Raw genomic sequence first — 19,983 nt, 5'->3', positions numbered from 1 at the left:
ATGGTACAGAGATTTGTTAGATGCACTTTTGCATGGAGATCATAAACGACAAATGGCTAATATAGGTCTTACATCTAATTCGAAGAGGATTTTTTTTTTTTTTTTCCTATAGATCAGGAGAGGCTAATTTCAATATCTTCTATCTTAATAATGCCTCACCCTTAGGGGCTGACCCTAACTCGAATCGAATCCCACCCTTCTACCCAAATGGCAAGGGGAGATACCATTCAACCAAGCACTTGGTGGTCTAACTCAAAGAGGGCCCAAAATTTAAAAGCTGTGAATTGTAGTTCACACTGCAGGTACCTTTTGTCCGCAAACACAATATGATCAACGTTTAGTAGTTTTCAACCATAGAAAAAAAAACTAAAAGCCACATGTCAATTAAAGATTAGTGGCTTAGCATGTCTCACAAGCATAGCTCCCCACCCAATCCTAGCCCTCCATATATACTATTATTTGTTATTTTACAAAATTTGAGAGAGAGAGGGACCAAAGAACTAAGCACATAGAGAAAATAATCAAGGAGCCAAGTATATGTTGTTAACATGTTGATAGGCTAGTGTGCTAGAGAAAGCAAATTTTTTTGTGTGGTAGTTTTGATGAACAAATTTCATATAGATAAAATATTGGCCAAAAAAGGATGGAGAGTCAACAATGGTTGTTCTTGATGTTGTGCACGTCCTTCACATCTCTTCATCAAATTTTAGTGTTATTATAGAGGAGAAGAAAAGTACAGCCTACCATAAGAAAAGGATGGGATCAAATATTTATAGCTCTTATTTAGCACAAAAGAAATTTCAGGATCTTTCATAAGTAGAAATCTTCAACTTCTTCTCAATGTGGTATAACTTATGTTCCGCTAAATTATTTCAAAATCATAAGGTTCTTTTGCTTAATTTGTCTCTCCTTCTCTAGGTACTCACTTTATGTTTTTTTTTTCAATATTCTTTTATAAAATATCAATATAATTTTAAGGGAAGTTTCTCACTTCCTCCACTTTCTATTGAAAAAAAAGAAAATATACCCCACTCTCAAAAGAGTAACCTAGGAAAAAGAATAGAAAAACAAAGGGCAAAGATTAACGAAAACCAAAAAAAAAAGATGAAAAAATTAGGGGAAAAAAAGGTAATTTAGAATGAATGGGTTTAAATGCTATCTAGATATGATACTAACCTTATGCAATATTGTCTCAATTATTATCACAGGTGTCTTAAAATTTTAAAAATTTATTAATAATTATGAACTTATAATTTAAGAAATATATGTTATTTATTGGGCTCATTTCAATTTAAAATTAGTGTCATATATTAATAAGTAGATCATGTGGGTGCTACTGTAGTTTAGAAGGAGGAGGGTGCGTTGAGGTGGGGGTGGGGGAGAAGGTTTCTGTTTTTGAACCCAACCAGCCTTCCGAGGAAGCTCCATTTCTTGTTCCCTCTCCTCCTCCTCTCTCTCTCTCTCTCTCTCTCTCTCTCTCTCGGGCGCGCTCTCGCTTTCGCCTGTATCGAAAGTAGCGAGGAAAGGCACAATCTCTCTCGCCGCCAGTAATACCCTTCGGAGGTTTATAGGGCGGAGCAGCGGCGAGCGGCGGCGGCGATTCCATGAAAGGAGGACGTTTTGCTCGACAGTAGACTGGTTCTTGGGGGATTGGGGACCGATCTTTGTCTATATTTTGGAAGCGGAGAAATGCTGGGGTTTTTCCTTGAGATCCGTTGGGCACGGAAGAGGTCCGATCTAAGATGAGAGAGGGGGAGGTCGGCTCAGAGTGTCGGCGTTGTTGGATCCCTAGAAGACGAGGAAGAAGGAGCTGTTCTTGGATTTTCCGTCGCCACCTTGATGGCGGCCACCAAGCGCGCCTACAAGCTACGTATCCTTTCTCTAGCCCTTCTCTTTTTCGATGAAAGAAAAAAGAAATCGGCCTAGGGTTTGCTCGTTATCAATTTGCGAAGTACATTCTTGGATTGAAAGATCGTTTTTTTTCTTTCTTTTTATTCTTATTTATGTGACCTCTTCTGCTCTTTTTCTGCTTTCGTTTAAAAGAAGTGATCATGAATTTGGATATGATGTCTGAGATCTTACTTTCTTTATTTTTGATTTTGGTTCTTCACACTGCTGAAATTTCTGTGATACTTGATAGTGGTGTTAATGGTAGAAGTTAAAAAAAAAAAATCTGGGTTTCGGCTATCTGGGACTTGAAATTTTTATGCCTTGACCACGTTAAATGTAGAGGAGTTTGTGGCACATTCTTCCAATGTCAATTGCCTCAAGATTGGGAGGAGAACCTCGAGAGTTCTTGTTACGGGAGGAGAAGACCACAAGGTCAATATTTGGGCTATTGGAAAGCCCAACGCTATACTGGTGGGTGTCCCTTTTGCTCTTTACTTCGCATTTCCCTTTATGTATTGTCTCAAAGTGGTTCAAATGTTCAAATTTTGCAATGGGATTGTGGATTTTCTAAGCATTTGTTCTAATTGTGTGGCATTCCTTTTCTGGTGACCTGCAGAACCTATCTGGCCATACAAGCGCAATTGAGTCAGTAAGTTTTGATTCATCAGAAGTATTGGTGGCTGCAGGAGCAGCCAGTGGCACAATAAAGTTGTGGGATTTGGAGGAGGCAAAGGGTATGGACCTAATCCCACTCCTGCAGAATGTTTAAAATACTCATGAAAACTGAATTAGTGATGGTGACTACTTCCTGGCAATGGCTGACTTTGGGCTTTATTTTTCAGTTGTTCGCACCCTCACAGGACACAGGTCAAATTGTATATCGGTTGACTTTCATCCATTTGGGGAGTTCTTTGCTTCTGGGTCATTGGATACAAATCTAAAGATATGGGACATAAGAAGGAAGGGATGCATTCACACATACAAAGGGCACACTCGAGGGGTTAATGCTATTAGATTTACTCCTGATGGTCGGTGGATTGTTTCTGGTGGGGAAGATAATATCGTGAAGGTAAAGACTGGTGTCTCGCTTTGATAGTTCCAACAAGTTCGCAAAAAGAAATCTAGAATTTGTTCCCATTCACCCCTTATTTAATATTTCTCATAAAGAATTAAATTATAGTGTAGCCAATCTCATATAAATGAGAAAGGCCTCCTCATACATTTTTAATGTGCTTTTATTGTCACTTAAAATTGTAATGCATTCCTAGTTGCACCTGTGTAGTCCTATTTATTATAAGCCTTGCTCTAAAATTCTTGTCTCTACAGCTGTGGGATCTGACTGCTGGGAAGCTTTTGCATGATTTCAAGTGCCACGAGGGTCAAATTCAGTGCATAGATTTTCATCCTCATGAGTTTCTCCTTGCAACAGGTTAGATAGAATAGTTCTCAATTATATTTTTAATGAGAGTGTTAATGCTTAGTAGATCAATCAGGTGCATGATACAATTCAAAGAAATTTGAGAAGGAATTTTGAGGGTGAGCTATGATGCAACGGTAAGGTTGCTCCGTTGTGATCTAGAGGTAGTGTGTTTGAAATACAAAAACAGCCTCTCCATATTTGGAGATAAGGCTGCGAGTATCTAGCCCTCCCTAAACTTTGCAATGGCGGGAGCCTCATTTCTTGAGAAGAAATCTTGGAACATGCATTCTCGCTGTCCTTTTTGACAATTAAAATTGGTGAAATAAAAGCAAAAGATATATGCAAAGTGAATTTAAGGGAACTTATTGACTTATTTATATTGTCTATAAGTTTCAAGACTAACAAATTAAATGTATGTACGACATTGACAGACCTTAGGAACCAGCCTTAGGGAGCAAAATATTTTGACTATTTTCTTCAGTGAAGAGTAATTTGCCATTTAAAATACCTATATTCTGACTTTACATATTCATTTGATTTTATATAATCCAAAATAAATCTATTTATTGAAGGGTAGAAGAATTTTAAAGGCAAGCATTAAGGTTACCAAAAATATCCTCAATTTAGCTTTTTTTTTGTTTAGAAATTATGGAGTGGAATGGTACAAGATTGCATCATGGTTTAAATGGACAAGGAATGGGAGTTCAAGTACGAGACAAATTCAATTTTCAAGGATGGCTTTAATTAGCAATCACTTATTTTATGTTTGCAGCGGTACCAATTGTTTCAGTTTTTTGGTCTTGCGCAATAGCTGTTAATTGAACATGTGAAATGAATGTCAAGCTTCATGGCATCTAGAAGCATCTAATATGACATACTTTAAGAAAACTTAGTAGGTCGTCACATCCATACTTTATTTGTGCATGTCCTTATGTGTGGAATGATTTGCATGTGCATGTCGTTTATGTGTGGAATGATTTGCATATGGGTAAGGCCACAGCTGAATAAAGTGAATGGGACACTAATAGATGTTATTTTAGACTTAAAACAAAATGCTAGAATGGGAAGGGGATGACCTGAGATGTCATAACTTTATACGTGCATACATACATACATACATATATATATATATACACACACGATGGCAGCTGCCACTCCCAGTGCAGCTACTATGGAAGAAGAAATCCAAGTGGGTGCCATTGAGGTCCGTCGTCCTGATCCGATGCAAGTTGGATGGAACCTATCTCAGAAGACCCCTTCCAATGATGGTCGTCCTCCGCAAACTGTGCCCTAGTCACTACATTAGTTTAGTCTTGACTTTAACCTGCACTTTCACTTAAAAGGAAGCTGGCCTATACTTAACTAGCGGAACGTACTTAAGTCTGTTTAACCCTTATTATGCAAGGCTTCTTTCTGACTACCGGGATTGAATCTCTATCTTTATGTTCTACTTTCTTTCCCAGCTCATATACCTGCATCAATCCTATTTGAAGGTCTCATTCAAAACGGATTAGGTGTCAAGATTATCCCACTTAAAATCTTTACTGAACTATGATCGGCCATCATATTAGCAAATAAATATACTCCCGAGCTTAATGCACTAAAACAATGAGGGATTAGCTCAAGGAGTACTAATTATGGTGCTACCTAGCCTGACTTTTGTTGAAGGGGCCCATCTCACTACTTATATAATATTATATGTATGTATGTATGTATATAAATACATTTGAGTTTCTTATTTTGGAATATGCTAGTGTGAAAGTAACTAATTTGTGCCAAATGTTACATGCACTTGGATGTCGCTGGTAGGTAAGGGTGCACTGTCTGATCTTTCACATCCCTTAAACTTGGGACGTGGGAATATCTGCATCTAGGAACTAGTTCGTTCAACGTTTTGTTTGTTGAAAAACAGAATAGTGCATTATGAAATGGCTTTGGAGCGACATTGGAGTGAAGAACAAGTAACGGAGTATCCTTGAAGTTCTAAAAGTTCAAGTTCAGAGAAGGGAACTCATTGTTTTTAACTGTCACACCCTTGAAAAGGTCGGAATGGAGTAACCAAATTTTTCTTGAGTTCTCCCTCTTTTCAGTGTGCGGCACCAAGTCTTTTTCTCCAAGTCCCTCACCATGCAGCCGCCTAGGCCTTTTTAAAGGTGCCACTTGGAATAACAGGATCTTGGTTCAAGTTGGTCATTTTAATGTATTCTGTGATTTGACCTTCTCATTCTTGTTTCGGTAGACCATTGCAGTTTGATATTTCTAAGCTGATTTTCCCAGCAATTCTTTCATTTATGCTACCATTTTCTGTAATCATGATCTCTTTTACTTTTATTTTTTTAATGCATGCTCTGTACTAACAAATAATGTTGAATTGTGTCGTGCACTTTCTTTTGAAAACATTATCTCTATCAGTTACATGGAAAGTTTATCATGTGCATACCTGTGCCACTTTATGATAAGGGTCTTCTTATACAGTCAGCTGGTACATAGCTGCTTTTTTCTTCGGATACATAATTATATGTAGAACTCTGTTTCTATGTTAAGAATCAGGAGAATATGCTCTAAATTTTCTTTAGTAACATTTTTATTGATTTCTTTTTAAAACTTATGCAGGTTCAGCTGATAAAACTGTAAAATTCTGGGACCTTGAAACATTTGAATTGATTGGATCTGCTGGGCCTGAGGTATTTTATAACTTTATCAGCATTGACTTTTATATTTTATGTATATTTATACTCATTTAGTTTTTGTCTAACTTTTCTCTTAAATGGCCCCATTATTATTTCATGTTTTCTTTATTATGTATTGCGAATATTGGTGATATTGATATTGATACTATCAGGCATAGAACCTCGATTTTGCTTAGTAAAGCCCTAGAGAAGTGGGAGTTTTAAAGGGCTGGGGTTATATTTGTGGGGATCCAGGTCAGAAGATAATGTTTTGAAAATATGGGTTGTCTGGATCTTACTTTGAGACAGACACCTGGACTTCTAATAAGGGGCATAAGATGGTTTGGTGCTGTCTGCCTTGGAAGATCCTTCCTAAACAAGAGACTTGATATCAGAGTTCTTGGGGCTTCACTAAAATGGCCAGCATTATCATGATTGCTTTTCCCTCTTCACATGAAAATATCTTTTTTTTTTTATTGCAGCTTTTGGTTTTTTCTTCCCAAGGAAGGGTGGTCTTAAATGGCAACTGTTGCTTTCAGAATGTGGAAATAAATTTGATTCTCATCTTTTCACATAATTCAGGATGGCTTTGTGATTATAGGAGATCAGGAGAAGTTGTGACATCCTCTGGATGTGTTTGAAAGATTTTCAAATATCACTTGCCTGTTGGGGTAGAAGGGCCTTTGTGGTTGGATGGACGAAGAAGAACTGCAACTTATCCCCTTTTATTATGCAATTTTGAAAGAGAATTAGCCTCCTGAAAGAAAAATTAAGGAAGTCATGGTTAATAAATTATGAGAATGACAGGCTTTTTGTATTTGAAATAATTGGGGATGGATTAGTGTGGGAATATTGGTTTTGAAATTTAAGAGTTTGATGTAGCGAATTTGCCTTATTTTGTATCATTTATTGATTTTTGCTCTTGGATTCCATCCTTATATTTTTATTTTTTTTGGGCTTCTCATAGTAATTTCGGTAATTTTAACTTTTTCAGTAACAAATGTGGTTTCTGAAGCAGGAATTATCTGCCATATCATCTGTCATCATAGACAAACCTTATCCAATTTGGAGTTTCAGATATTATATCCCAACAGACCTTTATTCATATCTACTGCTCCTTGAGATGTTGCTATCAATTCATTTGTTAAAGAGCTTCTGTGAGTTCCAACCCTAAGTAAACTCTCACCTATTCATGGAAAAACAAGTTTTCCACTTTTCAGTGCTCCTCCATATGTATCTTGAATGTTGGCAGTAAAAAGGACTGTCTTTCAACTTCTTCTTTGTATTTTTCAGACTCCACTGAAGTCCTAAATTACTGCTTATTGTGTTCTCTTTTGGTAGAGGCATTCCAGTGACCCATCCGAGCAATTTCTTTGCATCTTATTTCAGTATTTAATCTTGTTTCAAATTGTTGATGCTACTAAACAATGAAGAATGAAATATCCTGCCTTTAGTGTTTAACTTCTTAATATAAATGATTGAAGCATCATTAATTTTTGAATTCCAGACAACTGGTGTACGTTCGATGACATTCAATCCTGATGGGAGAACTCTTCTTTGTGGATTGCATGAAAGTCTGAAGGTAAGTTTCATTTTTTCTGTCTGTTCCATGAACTTAGCTCAAATATTTACCTTAATTGTTGTTCAGGTTTTCTCCTGGGAACCAGTAAGATGTCATGATGCTGTGGATGTTGGTTGGTCCAGACTGTCAGACCTGAACACTCATGAGGGAAAACTTCTTGGATGTTCTTATAATCAAAGTTGTGTTGGAGTTTGGGTCGTGGACCTTTCGGTATGGTCTAATATTCCTCTATTTCTCTTAAGTCTCATTGGTTTGATAACAAATCTCGTTTTGGAGATATGACCTATTTTAAAATTTGATAAAGTTGATACTGTTTTATAAGAGTACCTGACCTCTTGGATTACAGCGCATTGAGCCATATGCAGTTGCTACTGCTGCAAGGTCAAATGGTCATTCAGAACCAAAATCTACTTCAAGCGGTAATTTATCTTTGCAAGCTGACAACAGTTTAAAGGCAAGTATGGGGAGGCTATCAGTTTCACAAAATTTGGAGCCAGCAGTCAAGGAGACAAAACCCGCTTCATGTAGGTTATTCTTCTTTCTCTAATGTGCTTATGTTCATGTAGTTTCTGTACTCGAGATGTTTGAAGCAATATAAAATAATTGAAATAATTTTCATTTTTTATTCCTTTGCAAAACCAAAGCTACTGGAAGTGTCCCCGGCACCCCCCAAAGGATTGGATCGAGCACTGGCGCAAAAATAACTGCAGCAAATTCAGCAGCAACACCTGGTGCTCCAACTCTCAAGAGAAGTTCATCAAAGAGTCATGGTACAACCAATATTCAGACCTTCAATAAGAATGATGTGATACCTGTTATCGTCCCCAGAACTAGCTCGAGAGTGGAGCTGGGCTCTGATTCTAGAAAAGAAACTGGTGCTGGAAGAACGCTACCATATAGTGTCCAGTCAAAGTTTTCTGATTTCCGGAAGTTATCAAATATCAGGGATGATTCGGATAGATCGGATATTTCCATTCAGTCTGGATTTGTGGGAAATAAAAACTCTGAATCAAATGAAGTTTTGGGCCAAAATTTTCAATCTGCAGGCAGTGGTGTAGATCCTCCAGTGAGTGCTGGAGAACATAGCCTTGATGATGTTAAACGCACTGGGACTGGGAAGCTGGGAGCAAGTCTGTTGACCGAGCCAAGCACAAGTTACAACCATGAAAATGGTATGTCCAGAATCTTAGTAATTTAACATAATGTAAAAAAATTTTATTGTAGATATTGCTTTTAGATGCTTTTTATGTGGGCCTCATTTTTTGCGTGCCACTTTCATGCGTCTTCTCATTATCAGATTTTCGGTGTCCTGATTTCTTTTCAGTTGCTTTCATCATTTCTGTTCTCTCTATTTCTAGTGCAGAATAAAGCTCTTTAAGCCTTGCAACAATGAAGACTTTATTTCATCTTCACTGGCACCTTTTTATTAGTCGTCAGTGGTGCAATATTGTTGATAAATTGACAATATCAGAACACTCTTACCCCCAAAAAAACAATCAAAACAGAGTCAGATGACACATTTGCTCATCTATATTTTTTCTTGCCTCTATACTTTTCACTGCATATGAATTGACTCCTTAGTTGATGCTGTAGTATGTTAAACTGGTTGAAGTCAAAAGCTTTGCCTATTCATATAACTTTTTTTCCTTAAATTTTGTTACAGACTATGATATTTACATTTCAGCCTTCCTTTCTAAGTGTCTCTTATCATTTAGATGCAAAAGCATAGCCTTATGACATTAGACTTTTCTACTTCCCAATCACAATGGTGTTATAATTCTTGTTATTGGTAGTTGTAGCACTTGCACCTTGGTGGTAAGATTGGTTATGCATATGTTAAGTGCTTCTTGTTCTGTTTGTATATTGTGGTTATTACTTTATTTAGTAGTCAATAACCAAGTGTTAATTTGTTTTTCTATAAAAAATAATATTCAAGAGAAAAATCAATAAAAAATCCACATTGCATATTTATCATTTACTAAGACCTTGTCTGATAGATTGAATTAATGCATCATATTATGAAACCATATAACTGTAACATGAATACAATTCTCGTAACTATGTTGCTAGTGTTTGTCCCATGGTCTACCAAACCGAACCAAACCGCCGGGTTTTGGGGCATACCGGCTGAAAGTGGTGTGGAATCAAGTCGATTTGGCCTCTTGATTTGGGTCAGTTCGGGCCATCCAGTAACCAGAAAGAGAGGAGTAGACCATAGGATGACATTCTCTCCTATCTTCAAGAATTATGAAAGGAATTGATAACGGGAGTAGAATGATTCAAACATCGGGATTAAATTTTGGAGATCAACAGACAAATTGATTGCACACTGGATCGAAGAACCCCTCACTTGATGAAGTTCTCTCCGAGAAATTTTTTATTGATATATCAGAAGCCACCCTTTATGCAATATATTAGAAGCATATATAGGACATGGCCCCTAATTCAGGCATCAAACTTAATACAAAATCATACTAAAAATAGGATCCAATAATAAAGAAGCATATAAGAATTATTCAACTACAATATGGAAACTGGCTAAAATTTGATAGTCTCCAATAGAAAATTTATTGGAAAATCATAAAATATGAATAAAATCAATTATTTACTTGTCGAAGTCTTCGCTTGCGAATCCACTGGCTCCTAAGAAGCTTGGCATGGTCTAGTCATAGTACCTATTGTCTGCACCCTATGCGACATCAAGAAAGGTGGGTTTTTGCAAGGAAAAACTCGTATCTTGCAGCACAAGATTAGATTCATAATAAAAATTTAAAATCCTTTTCCTAATTAAACGGCATTGAAATTGGGGTGGTCCTGAACTCCTGATCATAGCAGTTTCCAAATCTGTAGAGAATGACAAAGGCTAGGATGTGTAGATCTCATATAGATCTCCAAGAAAGAGGCTCTCTTCAGTTCATCTAGAAGAGGGACTATTGAATACAAATAACCACAATATTCAGTATTTGAATATAAATTTTGCCCACCATTGATAATATTTTTCATAACCTATGCTATGCCCTTAAGTAGAACAATTCACTACCATCTGGGCTTTTTTGTTGCTTAAAAAAGTATAACTTAGGGCGCACAATGATATGCATTTACATACTAAGTTACAACTGTATGTTTAATTATTACAATTACATCCATTAAGCAATCGCACAGTCTCTCAAGACTATATGACATGAAACAACATTAAAACACTCTTAAATTCATAATTTAAAGATCTATAGACTTTAAAATAACCTTAAAATCAAAAAATAAAAAAGAAAAAAATATTGAATCTGTACCGAACTAGTACACATATCGATACAGTTCAACTCGGTACTTTATCGTATTAGTATCTGATTGGTGCAGTCCTCTGTACCGGAGGTTGCAGATCTTGGTTTGTCCTATACATCCGTTGCTTGCAAAATGTTTTTGCCATATTAGAGCTTACTTACATGCTAGGGAGCAAGTGTGGGAGCAGATTCACAGATGTGGGTGCAGGGTGGTAAATCATTCAAAGAATTTATGAAAATGAAGTGCTTAGGAAGCAGCCATGGCAGACAGTTTCCAGTCGGCTTTTGAAGTGGGTGGGACACCCTAGGATTCCTGCTACTGAGTGTCCGAGATTGCCAGAAAAAGGGGCATATATTCAACTCTTTAATATTTCATATTTGATATATATATATATATATATGATTTAATGATTATTTCTATTTATTAAATTCTTCTATATATTAAGATTCTTCATATGGAAGAATCTTGAAAACCATGCAAGAATTAATACTTGCTATGGGTGCTGATAAGTATTCCAAGTTAAGGACCTCAACTAATTGGAGGAACCAATTTTACAAGATATTATTTCAGCTACCATTATCTATTCTCTCCACTTAGATGAAATGTCGGTTAACAAAATTAAATTTCTGGATACTCAATAAAAATGCTCTGTATATAGAGGTTGCGGAGCTCAATTGCTTTGGTTTTTACTTTAATTACTTAACTTTTAATTATGCATTTTGCTTGGAAGAAGCTCTCTTTGTTAAATGTTGACATGTATGTTGTAAGTGTTTAGTTTAGAATTTTAGCTGCTGCAATTAGTATGATGCCTTGTAAAATTTGATTGATGCTCAAAATTGGTATATGCGTGTTTGTGTCAGGTAACTTCAGGGCCCATAAGCCAAGGGACACATGCTCTGTGGAAGTTCCAAAAGGAGGTATATTTTCCTGTCTATTGTCAATTGATGCATATGAGAGAGACATTTGGCCTTCTGTATTTAATTTTATGAGCACTATCTAGGTAAAACAAGATCACTTGTTGCAAGTTGGGAAAAGAGGGAACAATCTCCTAGCTATGAGGGTCCAACACCCAGCAGTTCTTCTGAGACCATGACTGCTACTAATGTCTCATATTCTTTGGTATGATTTCAAACTGACTGCTCATAACCACTACTGTGTAATGAAGCTTCCCTAATAAATGAGACAATAGTTTCATTGTTATACAGTGTAAAGTCTCAAATTGATAAGCAGTTGCTTAATCTATTTGCCAGGCTCAAAATGCAAATATATTTTTGTTAATGCATGGATATAAAAATCTTATGCTGCTAGCAATATATGATAATGCTGTGTACCTTCTTGACTCATGTCATTCTTTTTACAAAACAGTTGGAAACTTACTGTTTATCATTTTGATTCTTGCAGAACTGTTCCATGAAATACTTATGTTGAATAGTTAATTGTCTGATGAGTACATTAGATTTTCCCTTTAAAAAAAAGAATTGCTCATGACATACTGTTCTTTTCCTTTTTGTCATATGATCCTACTGGGTGGATTTTGAAATGACCTTCTTCTTGCATAATTTCATCCTTGGCCAAATGTTCTCCCATGATTTTCCTTTTTTCTATGCATTTGCATGGCTCTTTAATTTTAGTGAATTCAGGATGCTTATCCACCTGAAGTGCAAAAATAAAATTGTGTATTTCTATAGGTTACAGATTTAAGATCTTCAAATTAAGAACTTTTTGACTTGTTTGATAAGTAATAATACATAATATACTTCGTTTCTGATGCTGGCCTTTTTGGTCCCCTTGTTTGCTTTGTTTATATAGGTCAGCTACTGTAGACCAATTATTGTTTGCATTGCTTGCTAATTTATTTGTATATCTACCTTCTTCTTTTTCCTCTATATATCTGTTCATGTGCTATTATGTTTTGTTGTTTGACCAGAGAGGGCACCCTCCATCAGTTGGAAAAGAAACAGTCTCTGCTAATGATGAAGATACCATTGCTGATCTGATGGAACAACATCAACAATTCCTAAATTCTGCACAGACTCGGTTGACAAAATTACAGGTGATTTGTGATGATGAATTTGCTTATAGATATTATTGTTTTGACATGCGAAGATACTACAACCCACAATACTGACCTGCAAACCTAATCCCATAGATTTGATATCATTTTATATGCAGTTATCATTCTGTCCAAGTTGTGGTTCATAAGAATAATAATTATATGAGACATGTTAGCTTAGAAACATATTGTTTAATACAATTTCATATATCTTTCTGATTAAAGTTTCAGAAAAGAACTTCAAATAATTATATCGTTAGTTTTTAATTTTAAATTCATTTGAGTACTGTTTGTCTCTTGAACAAATTGGTGAATTGGTTACATCTAGTTAATTTTCCATGAGAAATGCAGCTCTTGCTTTTGTCTTGGATTTTTAACTTTTTCTTTTCAAACAGCAAGGAAAGATGCAAAATCAACGGTGGGGATTCTACCTCCTCACTTCTCCCTAGTTGGGCTTTAACTAAATGAGCAACTTACAGGTTATGCTGACAGGTGACAAGTAGCATTCTATAAGTATGCTACATATCTATGGTGCTGGACTGCTGGGTAAGCATCTGCAGAAGCTACGCCAAAAAATACATTGAGGAGCGCAAACAGATTTTTGTTACATACAATTAGCTTGCCGAGTTATCAATGATTGACTTGTTTTTATGTGCATAAAATTTTAAAAAGTATATAAATAAAATCCGAAAAAAACAAGTAATTCATGTACATAGAAACCATTATCTCCAAGTTGGAAATTTGTGTACTTGCCATATTTTGGCAAAAGTCGCATAAACATGAGTGCATGCTAGAGAGTTTGCAAATAGGAGGTTAGTAGCATTGCATTCCATGTATACGCACTCTTGTTGTTGATGCAAAACAGAATTAGAATGATGAAAGAAAATGAAAAAGCAATTCTGATATTGCACAAGTTATCACAAGCAGCCAGTCAGTTGCTTTTTTGCTCTTAACCTATCATATTAGACTAGGGCTGGAAACAAGACGAGCCGGGTCGGGCTAGCCCTCCACTTGAGCCCGGCCCAAAAAATTTTGTTGGGCGTCGGGCTAGGCTTAGACCCCAAAAATTTTGGAAAATTCAGGCCCGAGCCCAAGCCTAGGCCCACCTGAAACCAGATTGGGCCGGCCCAAATTAGCCGAAAATGATGCCAAAAAAAAAACTTGTATACCAAGCTGATGCCTAATACCTCACATTTTTCCCCATAACAGGAGCATCCCAAATGTCCTCTAATGAAGAGGAAAGAAACCAATTCCCCGATTTCTAAATTACATTATAGCTAGTGATGGTGTTCAAAACCAAGAAAAAAAAAGAAGACTAACCCACAAGCACATAAATTAAATTAATTAATGAAGGTCAATAGATCAAAAGAAACTAGCTAGTATGAGAGAAAATGGAGAGGGGGGCTCATGAGGTCGGGATGGAGGAAGATGATGTCACCAAGGACAATGATGGCCCTGAACTCGTCGAGCGAGCGGGCGACGCCGAGCCCCTAATTGACACCATCGGCCTCGCAGCAGATCTAGGCAAACTCCGCATATTCCATGCAGCTCCTTGGGATCCTCCTCAGCCACGCCTGTGTTGCTTCCATCTGCACCGCTCGCAGCACCTTCCTCGCCTCCATCAAGATCCGCTCTTCCTCCCTCACCATCGTTGGCAGGGATCTGGGCAATGGCAACAATTCGAAGGGCAAGGCTCGCTCACAGGACCAAAGAGGATGGAGAGGCAGCGGAGGCGGAGGAGACCCCAGTGGAGGGGAGATGGGAGATTATTGGCCTTTGAGATTCGTTCGAGCCTTCGAGTCTTAGAGATGTAGCACCTTGCGCCCCTCGCACGATCACGGCTGGAACCCAACAATGAAGTGAACCAAAATAGCTTGGATAGACCACCTAGTATGTTGTGACTCGGGCCTATTCTGGAAATGATTCCGGGATGGCTCCGGGCCTGCGTTCTGGCTTAGTTTTGGGCTTTATTCTGGCTCAGGCTTGGGTCGAGCTTATGTTGGGCTAAGGATCTAAGTGAGCCTAGCCCGAAAAATATATGGGCTCTACATTTAAGCCCAAACCCGATCCAAAGTCTCTCAGGCGTAGACCATAGCCCGACACGAGGTTTGCCCGGGCCCACTTCCAGCTCTATATTAGACTAGTTTCATAATTATATCGCTGTTTACTTGTTTAGTTTGGCAACTGAAAATGTGACTAGTTTTTCTCTTTATGTGAATATAAAATTATAGTATAATCTTTGGCTTTGCCAAAAGTTGCACCTTATTTTATGACATCATAATCAGGAAACAGTTTCATAGCTTTATAGCATCATTGCATGATTTTTAAATTTCAAACAAGTGATCCAGACCTCTAGGAAGTGGACTCAGATGACTTAATTGCTGCATGTCATTTGATATTTAACCCTAGAGATTGCATCTAAACCTTATATATGTGACTTACAGGTTGTTCACCGACTTTGGGAAAGAAATGATATCAGGGGCGTCATCCATGCAATGGAAAAGATGTCTGATCATGCTGTAGGTATTTTATGGAGTTTTCCTTTATGAGTGTTAGTTTACAAGGAGCTGGATGTTACCTTGATAGTCCTACAATGCAGGTCTCTGCTGATGTAGTAAGCATTTGGACAGAAAGAAGTGATAACATAACTCTGGATATATTCACTTGTCTCCTACCAGTCCTCACTAGCCTTCTAGAGAGTAAAATGGATAGGTACGTTCAACATGTTCCTTATAGTGATTATCTTGCTTCTTGCATAATTGTGATGCAATGGGCCAGGCTTGGGCTGAGAAAATCTAAATTTTCAATAGATCTGGCATGATCAGGCCTATATAAGGTAAATTTTTCTTATCCCGCCTCTATCATCATTTGGTGCAAGCATGATAGGCTTGCACCTAGCATTCCTTGCATGTATTTTCCTTTAGTCACTTGTAGGTTACTTAGATGCTAGTAGTGGCTCAAGTTGGTCTTAAGTGGCCCCAGTTCTTCAGCAACCCCTTGCAAAGCCAAAATTTTTGGCTGGATAATAGCTGTCTCATTTTGGTCAGTTCCCTTGATTCATTCTCACTTAAATATGAGACATTTTTTTTCAGTCAACAAGTGAACCCGTGGCATTTGAATTGTTTTCTTCTGCTATAGTTTCTTTTTGTTCCTTGTATTGTCTACCTCTGTCCATCTGTTCTTCTTCCTCTTCTCCTTCTTGTTGTTTCAGAAGATACTGGTCATTGTTAGAGGTTGAAAATCTGAAGTTTAACTTTCCCTAATATTTCATCCTTCTAAGTATCATGGCCAAATTTCTCTTGCAAAGGCCTAATTGATTATAAGCTACTTGTCAGTACTTCTGCACTTCAATCGAATGTTCCGATGAGTATGCCCTACCTATTCCTTTTTCATTATTTTTGTTATTTTCTATCCATTCGCATGGTTAATGAGATCTCTCCGTAACTTCTTGATGGTTTCTAGACCTCAAATAAAGTTTATGTAACCATTTTTTTATTTTTACAAAAAAATGGCAAAAAGGACTAGTACAAAAATCATAAATATTGTCAGGGGCCACACTGGATATTTCAAATCATCAGTTTATCACACGGGATCTCAAGACTGATTTGCAAGTATAGCTTTAGCTGTTAATATTGATTCAGTTCTTCATTTCCAAGCCTGGTCCAATTCAATTTGGGTTTTAATTGAAGTAATTGTTATATCTACGTTATTGATCCTTTGGTTTTGTCAAGTTAAATTGGATCAGTTATAACCCAAAACAGACCACAAGAAACATGTATATGTTGTCTTAGCTTTAACAAGAAATTCACATACAAAAAAGTGGCAAATATCATGTAGTCATTATCAACAACATACGCTGCATAAGATCAATTAACAGTCACATCTAAGCTATCGTTAATGACACCAATAGATGATTTAACTTGATTGAACTCATTACTAATGGTAAAATTTAGCTTCTCAAATTTGAGGAGTATCTTCTTATATTCTATTAGTTTTGTGTCAATTCAAGTGCTGATCATCCATATGATGCATATCAATATATCTGAAACAGGCCATATTTGCGATTAGAGCCTGATCCAAATGATTTTGGTTCAGATGGACCAGGTCATTTTTAGGTGCACTTTGTACTGGAAATGGGTTAATCCAATCAACTTGCTGCATTATTTATTTCTGGCTGTAACTTGAATGCCCGTTGCTATTGCACACTGACACCATATGGTTTTAGGCATTTAGGCATTTCATTGGAGATTCTGCTGAAGCTTGTCAGAACCTTCGGCCTTGTGATCCATTCAACTTTATCAGCTGCTCCATCCGTTGGCGTGGACCTTCAAGCAGAGCAGAGGTTTGTTTTCATTTGACAACACTTATATGTCTTTTTTTTTTTCCGGTTGGCAAGGTGCTGGTTCATTTTATTCCTCCATCCCTTTCATTCTGTTCATGCCAGGCGGGAGCGGTGCAACTTATGCTTCATTGAGCTGGAAAAGGCCAAGCACAGTCTTTCTACTCTCACAAGGTGAGTTTACCCCTGCTACTATAGGAACTTAAAGATTTGACCAGGTCTGTTGTCATGAAGAACCACTAGCCTGTCATGTCAGGGGATGAACTGATTCAAGAATTTGTATCTGTAGCATAGATCAACTATTTGACTTGAGATGCTACGGCAAGAGTTGCTTCTCAGTATCTTTTGGAAAACCTGGTCACTTACACTAGGCAATATTCAGTATTTCTGTCATGTGATTCCTTTTTTTTCTTCGGTTAAACAGAAGAGGAGGGTCTACTGCCAAGGCTGCACAGGAGCTCAACCTTGCTCTTCAGGAAGTGCTGTGACTGACTGACTGACAGATTTGTATACACATGCATAGTTAGGTGATTGTCATTCTTTAGCTCTTTCAACCCACCAATGTTGTAAAGCTAAAAGTTCAGGCTGCTTCTCAGGAGCTTTTTAGGGCATCAGGGTGCTGAAGCCCAGCAGTAACAACAGATGTGTTTCCTGTTTTATTTATGTTCGTACACTTACTAATTGAGCACCAAGCTCTTTGTAGCTCCAGAAGCTGAAGCAAATGGTGAACAGGGGCGTTGCTGAAGAGCTATCTATATTTGGCAGCAACAGAACAAGCTCAGACTTCCCCAGAACATGTGAACAGCTAATCTTGATACGGAGAGCCCTTGCTGCCCCTTTATAACAGTTGGTTGCTTGAGGCTTGTATCATTTTTTGTTACATAACACAGTTGGTCCTATAAAGTGTGTTTTTTGTTTACTTGGTATTGGAGGCTGACCCATCCAATGTTTGGGTGAGAAGGGACGGGAGCAACTTCATGTTCACGGTGCTTTTTCCTTGTATCGGTTACAGGCAGTGGGAAATGTTTTATTGATACTCGTAAGCAGAACTTTTGAGGCCTCGTGCTGAGCTAAAAATGATGATATCTAATCTATATTAGTGTATGCTGCAGCTGCATCCCCCAAGATTACGATGCTGTTCTGCTTGCTGCCTACTGGAATTGTTTTAGGTCAAAACTGATTTGCATGTTGATCGTTGTTTTTCTAATCCATCGGAAGAAACCGAAACCAAGAGAACCAAACGTTATCCTCACAATAATAATAATAATACAAGGGGATCATAGGAAATCCCCTTTCTGTTGGTCAAATAATGAGTGCTAAAATGCTAGTTTTGGTAGCAATGCAAAGGCCGTGGGGGTTTGAGGTGCCGGTCTGGTAATTTAATGGTGTTGCACGTTTGGATCCTTCATCGATACGAATGAATGGATAGAATGGCGAAAGCAGGCCTTATTTATTGGAGGCTTCCCATAAATCCATGTGCTTAAGAAATTCTTCTGACTCCATTCGAATCCATCTTTCCTGTTTGAAAGCATCGATATCAGAAACAATTGCAGGTATAGTTGTATGCCTCTTTTTGACGGTAGAAAGAAAACAGGCATAGAAAATAAATGTTTGGTAACATCCCAGATGACAATTTTATTTTCCAGTGTTCTTCAAGAAAATATACCCATGCAACTTGGATCCAAAATTCCTGATAGAAGCCGCATTCACCAACGCAAAAACACAACCTTTAAAAAGGCCTCAAATCTTCGCACCAAACTTTTCAAGGTCTATTCAACAGCTGAAAAGTTTCATGCCCGTTGCCAGCAAATGCCTCGAAAGCAATAAACTGTTCTCCAACCTTGTCCTCATGGGTTCTCTTTCTTTTTCTGATCCTCTCTCTTTTTCGCGGCACCTGCCTGGCCATTCTACACAAACAACATCACATACTCTTTTTCGTCCTCTAAGAGTATCCGCCGAGCACCCAAATGCCCTCTAGCACAGACGAGACCCTTCTATGCCGCGTGCAGCTCTGCCACAAGAATGGATTCATCGAATGTACGCCAACCTCCGGCCATAATCAATCTGGAGTTTTTGTCTCTGATCATAAAACCCATGCCACCTCTGTTATTGCCATCCGATATGCTGCCGTCGAAATTTACCCTGATAAAATAAGGAGGTGGGGGCTCCCAGGATACCATCGGTATCATCGCATACCTAGGCTGACCTAGGTGCATCCACATGTTATAGATGAACCTTCCTTCTTCTATCTTTTTATTCTCCTCAATCTCCTATTTCATCCTCTTCTTTCAGTGTTAACATGAACATTGACATGTTTTTCTAAATGTCAAATCAATATCCAAAGAATATGCTAATGAACTCAATTTGGCACTAAAATTACTCTAGAAGCACTCTAGCAACTCAAATTAATTTGAAGCTTGAGCCAGATTAGGTCAGCCTGTATTGGGTTGACAACTCATATGACAACCAAGTTATCTTGTGAACCAGTGAGATATAAATTCAGGGACATACACCTGGCCACTTGCCCCAAGATTGAATCATGACGAGATACCTCTTTGGCTGTCAATTTTAAATAAATCCTTATTTTAATTTCTAATCCCAATAAACCTCTTGGCGGGAGAGGGCGTCTTCGGCGGGGATGAGGCAGTGGAGGTGGCGGCGGCGGACGAAGGTGCCATCGCAGAGGACCTTGAGGGGCTCTCGGAAACTGAAGCAGGCCGAGAAAAACCGCACCACTTTGTGGTGCCGCTT

At 37.9% G+C, this 19,983-nt stretch overlaps 1 protein-coding gene across 3 annotated transcripts; it reads left to right on the top strand.

Annotated features, from left to right (window-relative positions):
• Positions 1-1,348: 1,348 nt before the first annotated feature.
• LOC103716371 (katanin p80 WD40 repeat-containing subunit B1 homolog KTN80.4-like) lies at positions 1,349-18,336 on the top strand. Of its 3 annotated transcripts, XM_039115130.1 has the most exons (19): positions 1,349-1,870; positions 2,231-2,361; positions 2,507-2,624; positions 2,733-2,959; positions 3,217-3,319; positions 5,924-5,994; positions 7,487-7,561; positions 7,628-7,771; positions 7,908-8,085; positions 8,206-8,733; positions 11,701-11,757; positions 11,841-11,959; positions 12,768-12,893; positions 15,338-15,412; positions 15,493-15,605; positions 17,119-17,235; positions 17,338-17,406; positions 17,657-17,759; positions 17,936-18,336. In XM_039115130.1, exons 1-18 carry the CDS (start codon positions 1,840-1,842, stop codon positions 17,718-17,720), a joined length of 2,346 nt encoding a protein of 781 aa, XP_038971058.1. In that variant the 5' UTR covers positions 1,349-1,839; the 3' UTR covers positions 17,721-17,759; positions 17,936-18,336. The 3 variants fall into 3 exon arrangements, with proteins under 3 accessions (XP_038971058.1, XP_038971059.1, XP_008802561.2); XM_039115131.1 differs by having other exon boundaries at positions 17,127-17,235; positions 17,657-18,336; XM_008804339.3 differs by having other exon boundaries at positions 17,657-18,336.
• Positions 18,337-19,983: the final 1,647 nt, after the last annotated feature.

Source organism: Phoenix dactylifera, chromosome 17 (assembly GCF_009389715.1).
Source record: "Phoenix dactylifera cultivar Barhee BC4 chromosome 17, palm_55x_up_171113_PBpolish2nd_filt_p, whole genome shotgun sequence".
Lineage (NCBI taxonomy): Eukaryota > Viridiplantae > Streptophyta > Magnoliopsida > Arecales > Arecaceae > Phoenix > Phoenix dactylifera.
The sequence above is the reverse complement of the archived record's forward strand: the minus strand, read 5'-3'. Positions and strand labels throughout refer to the sequence as shown.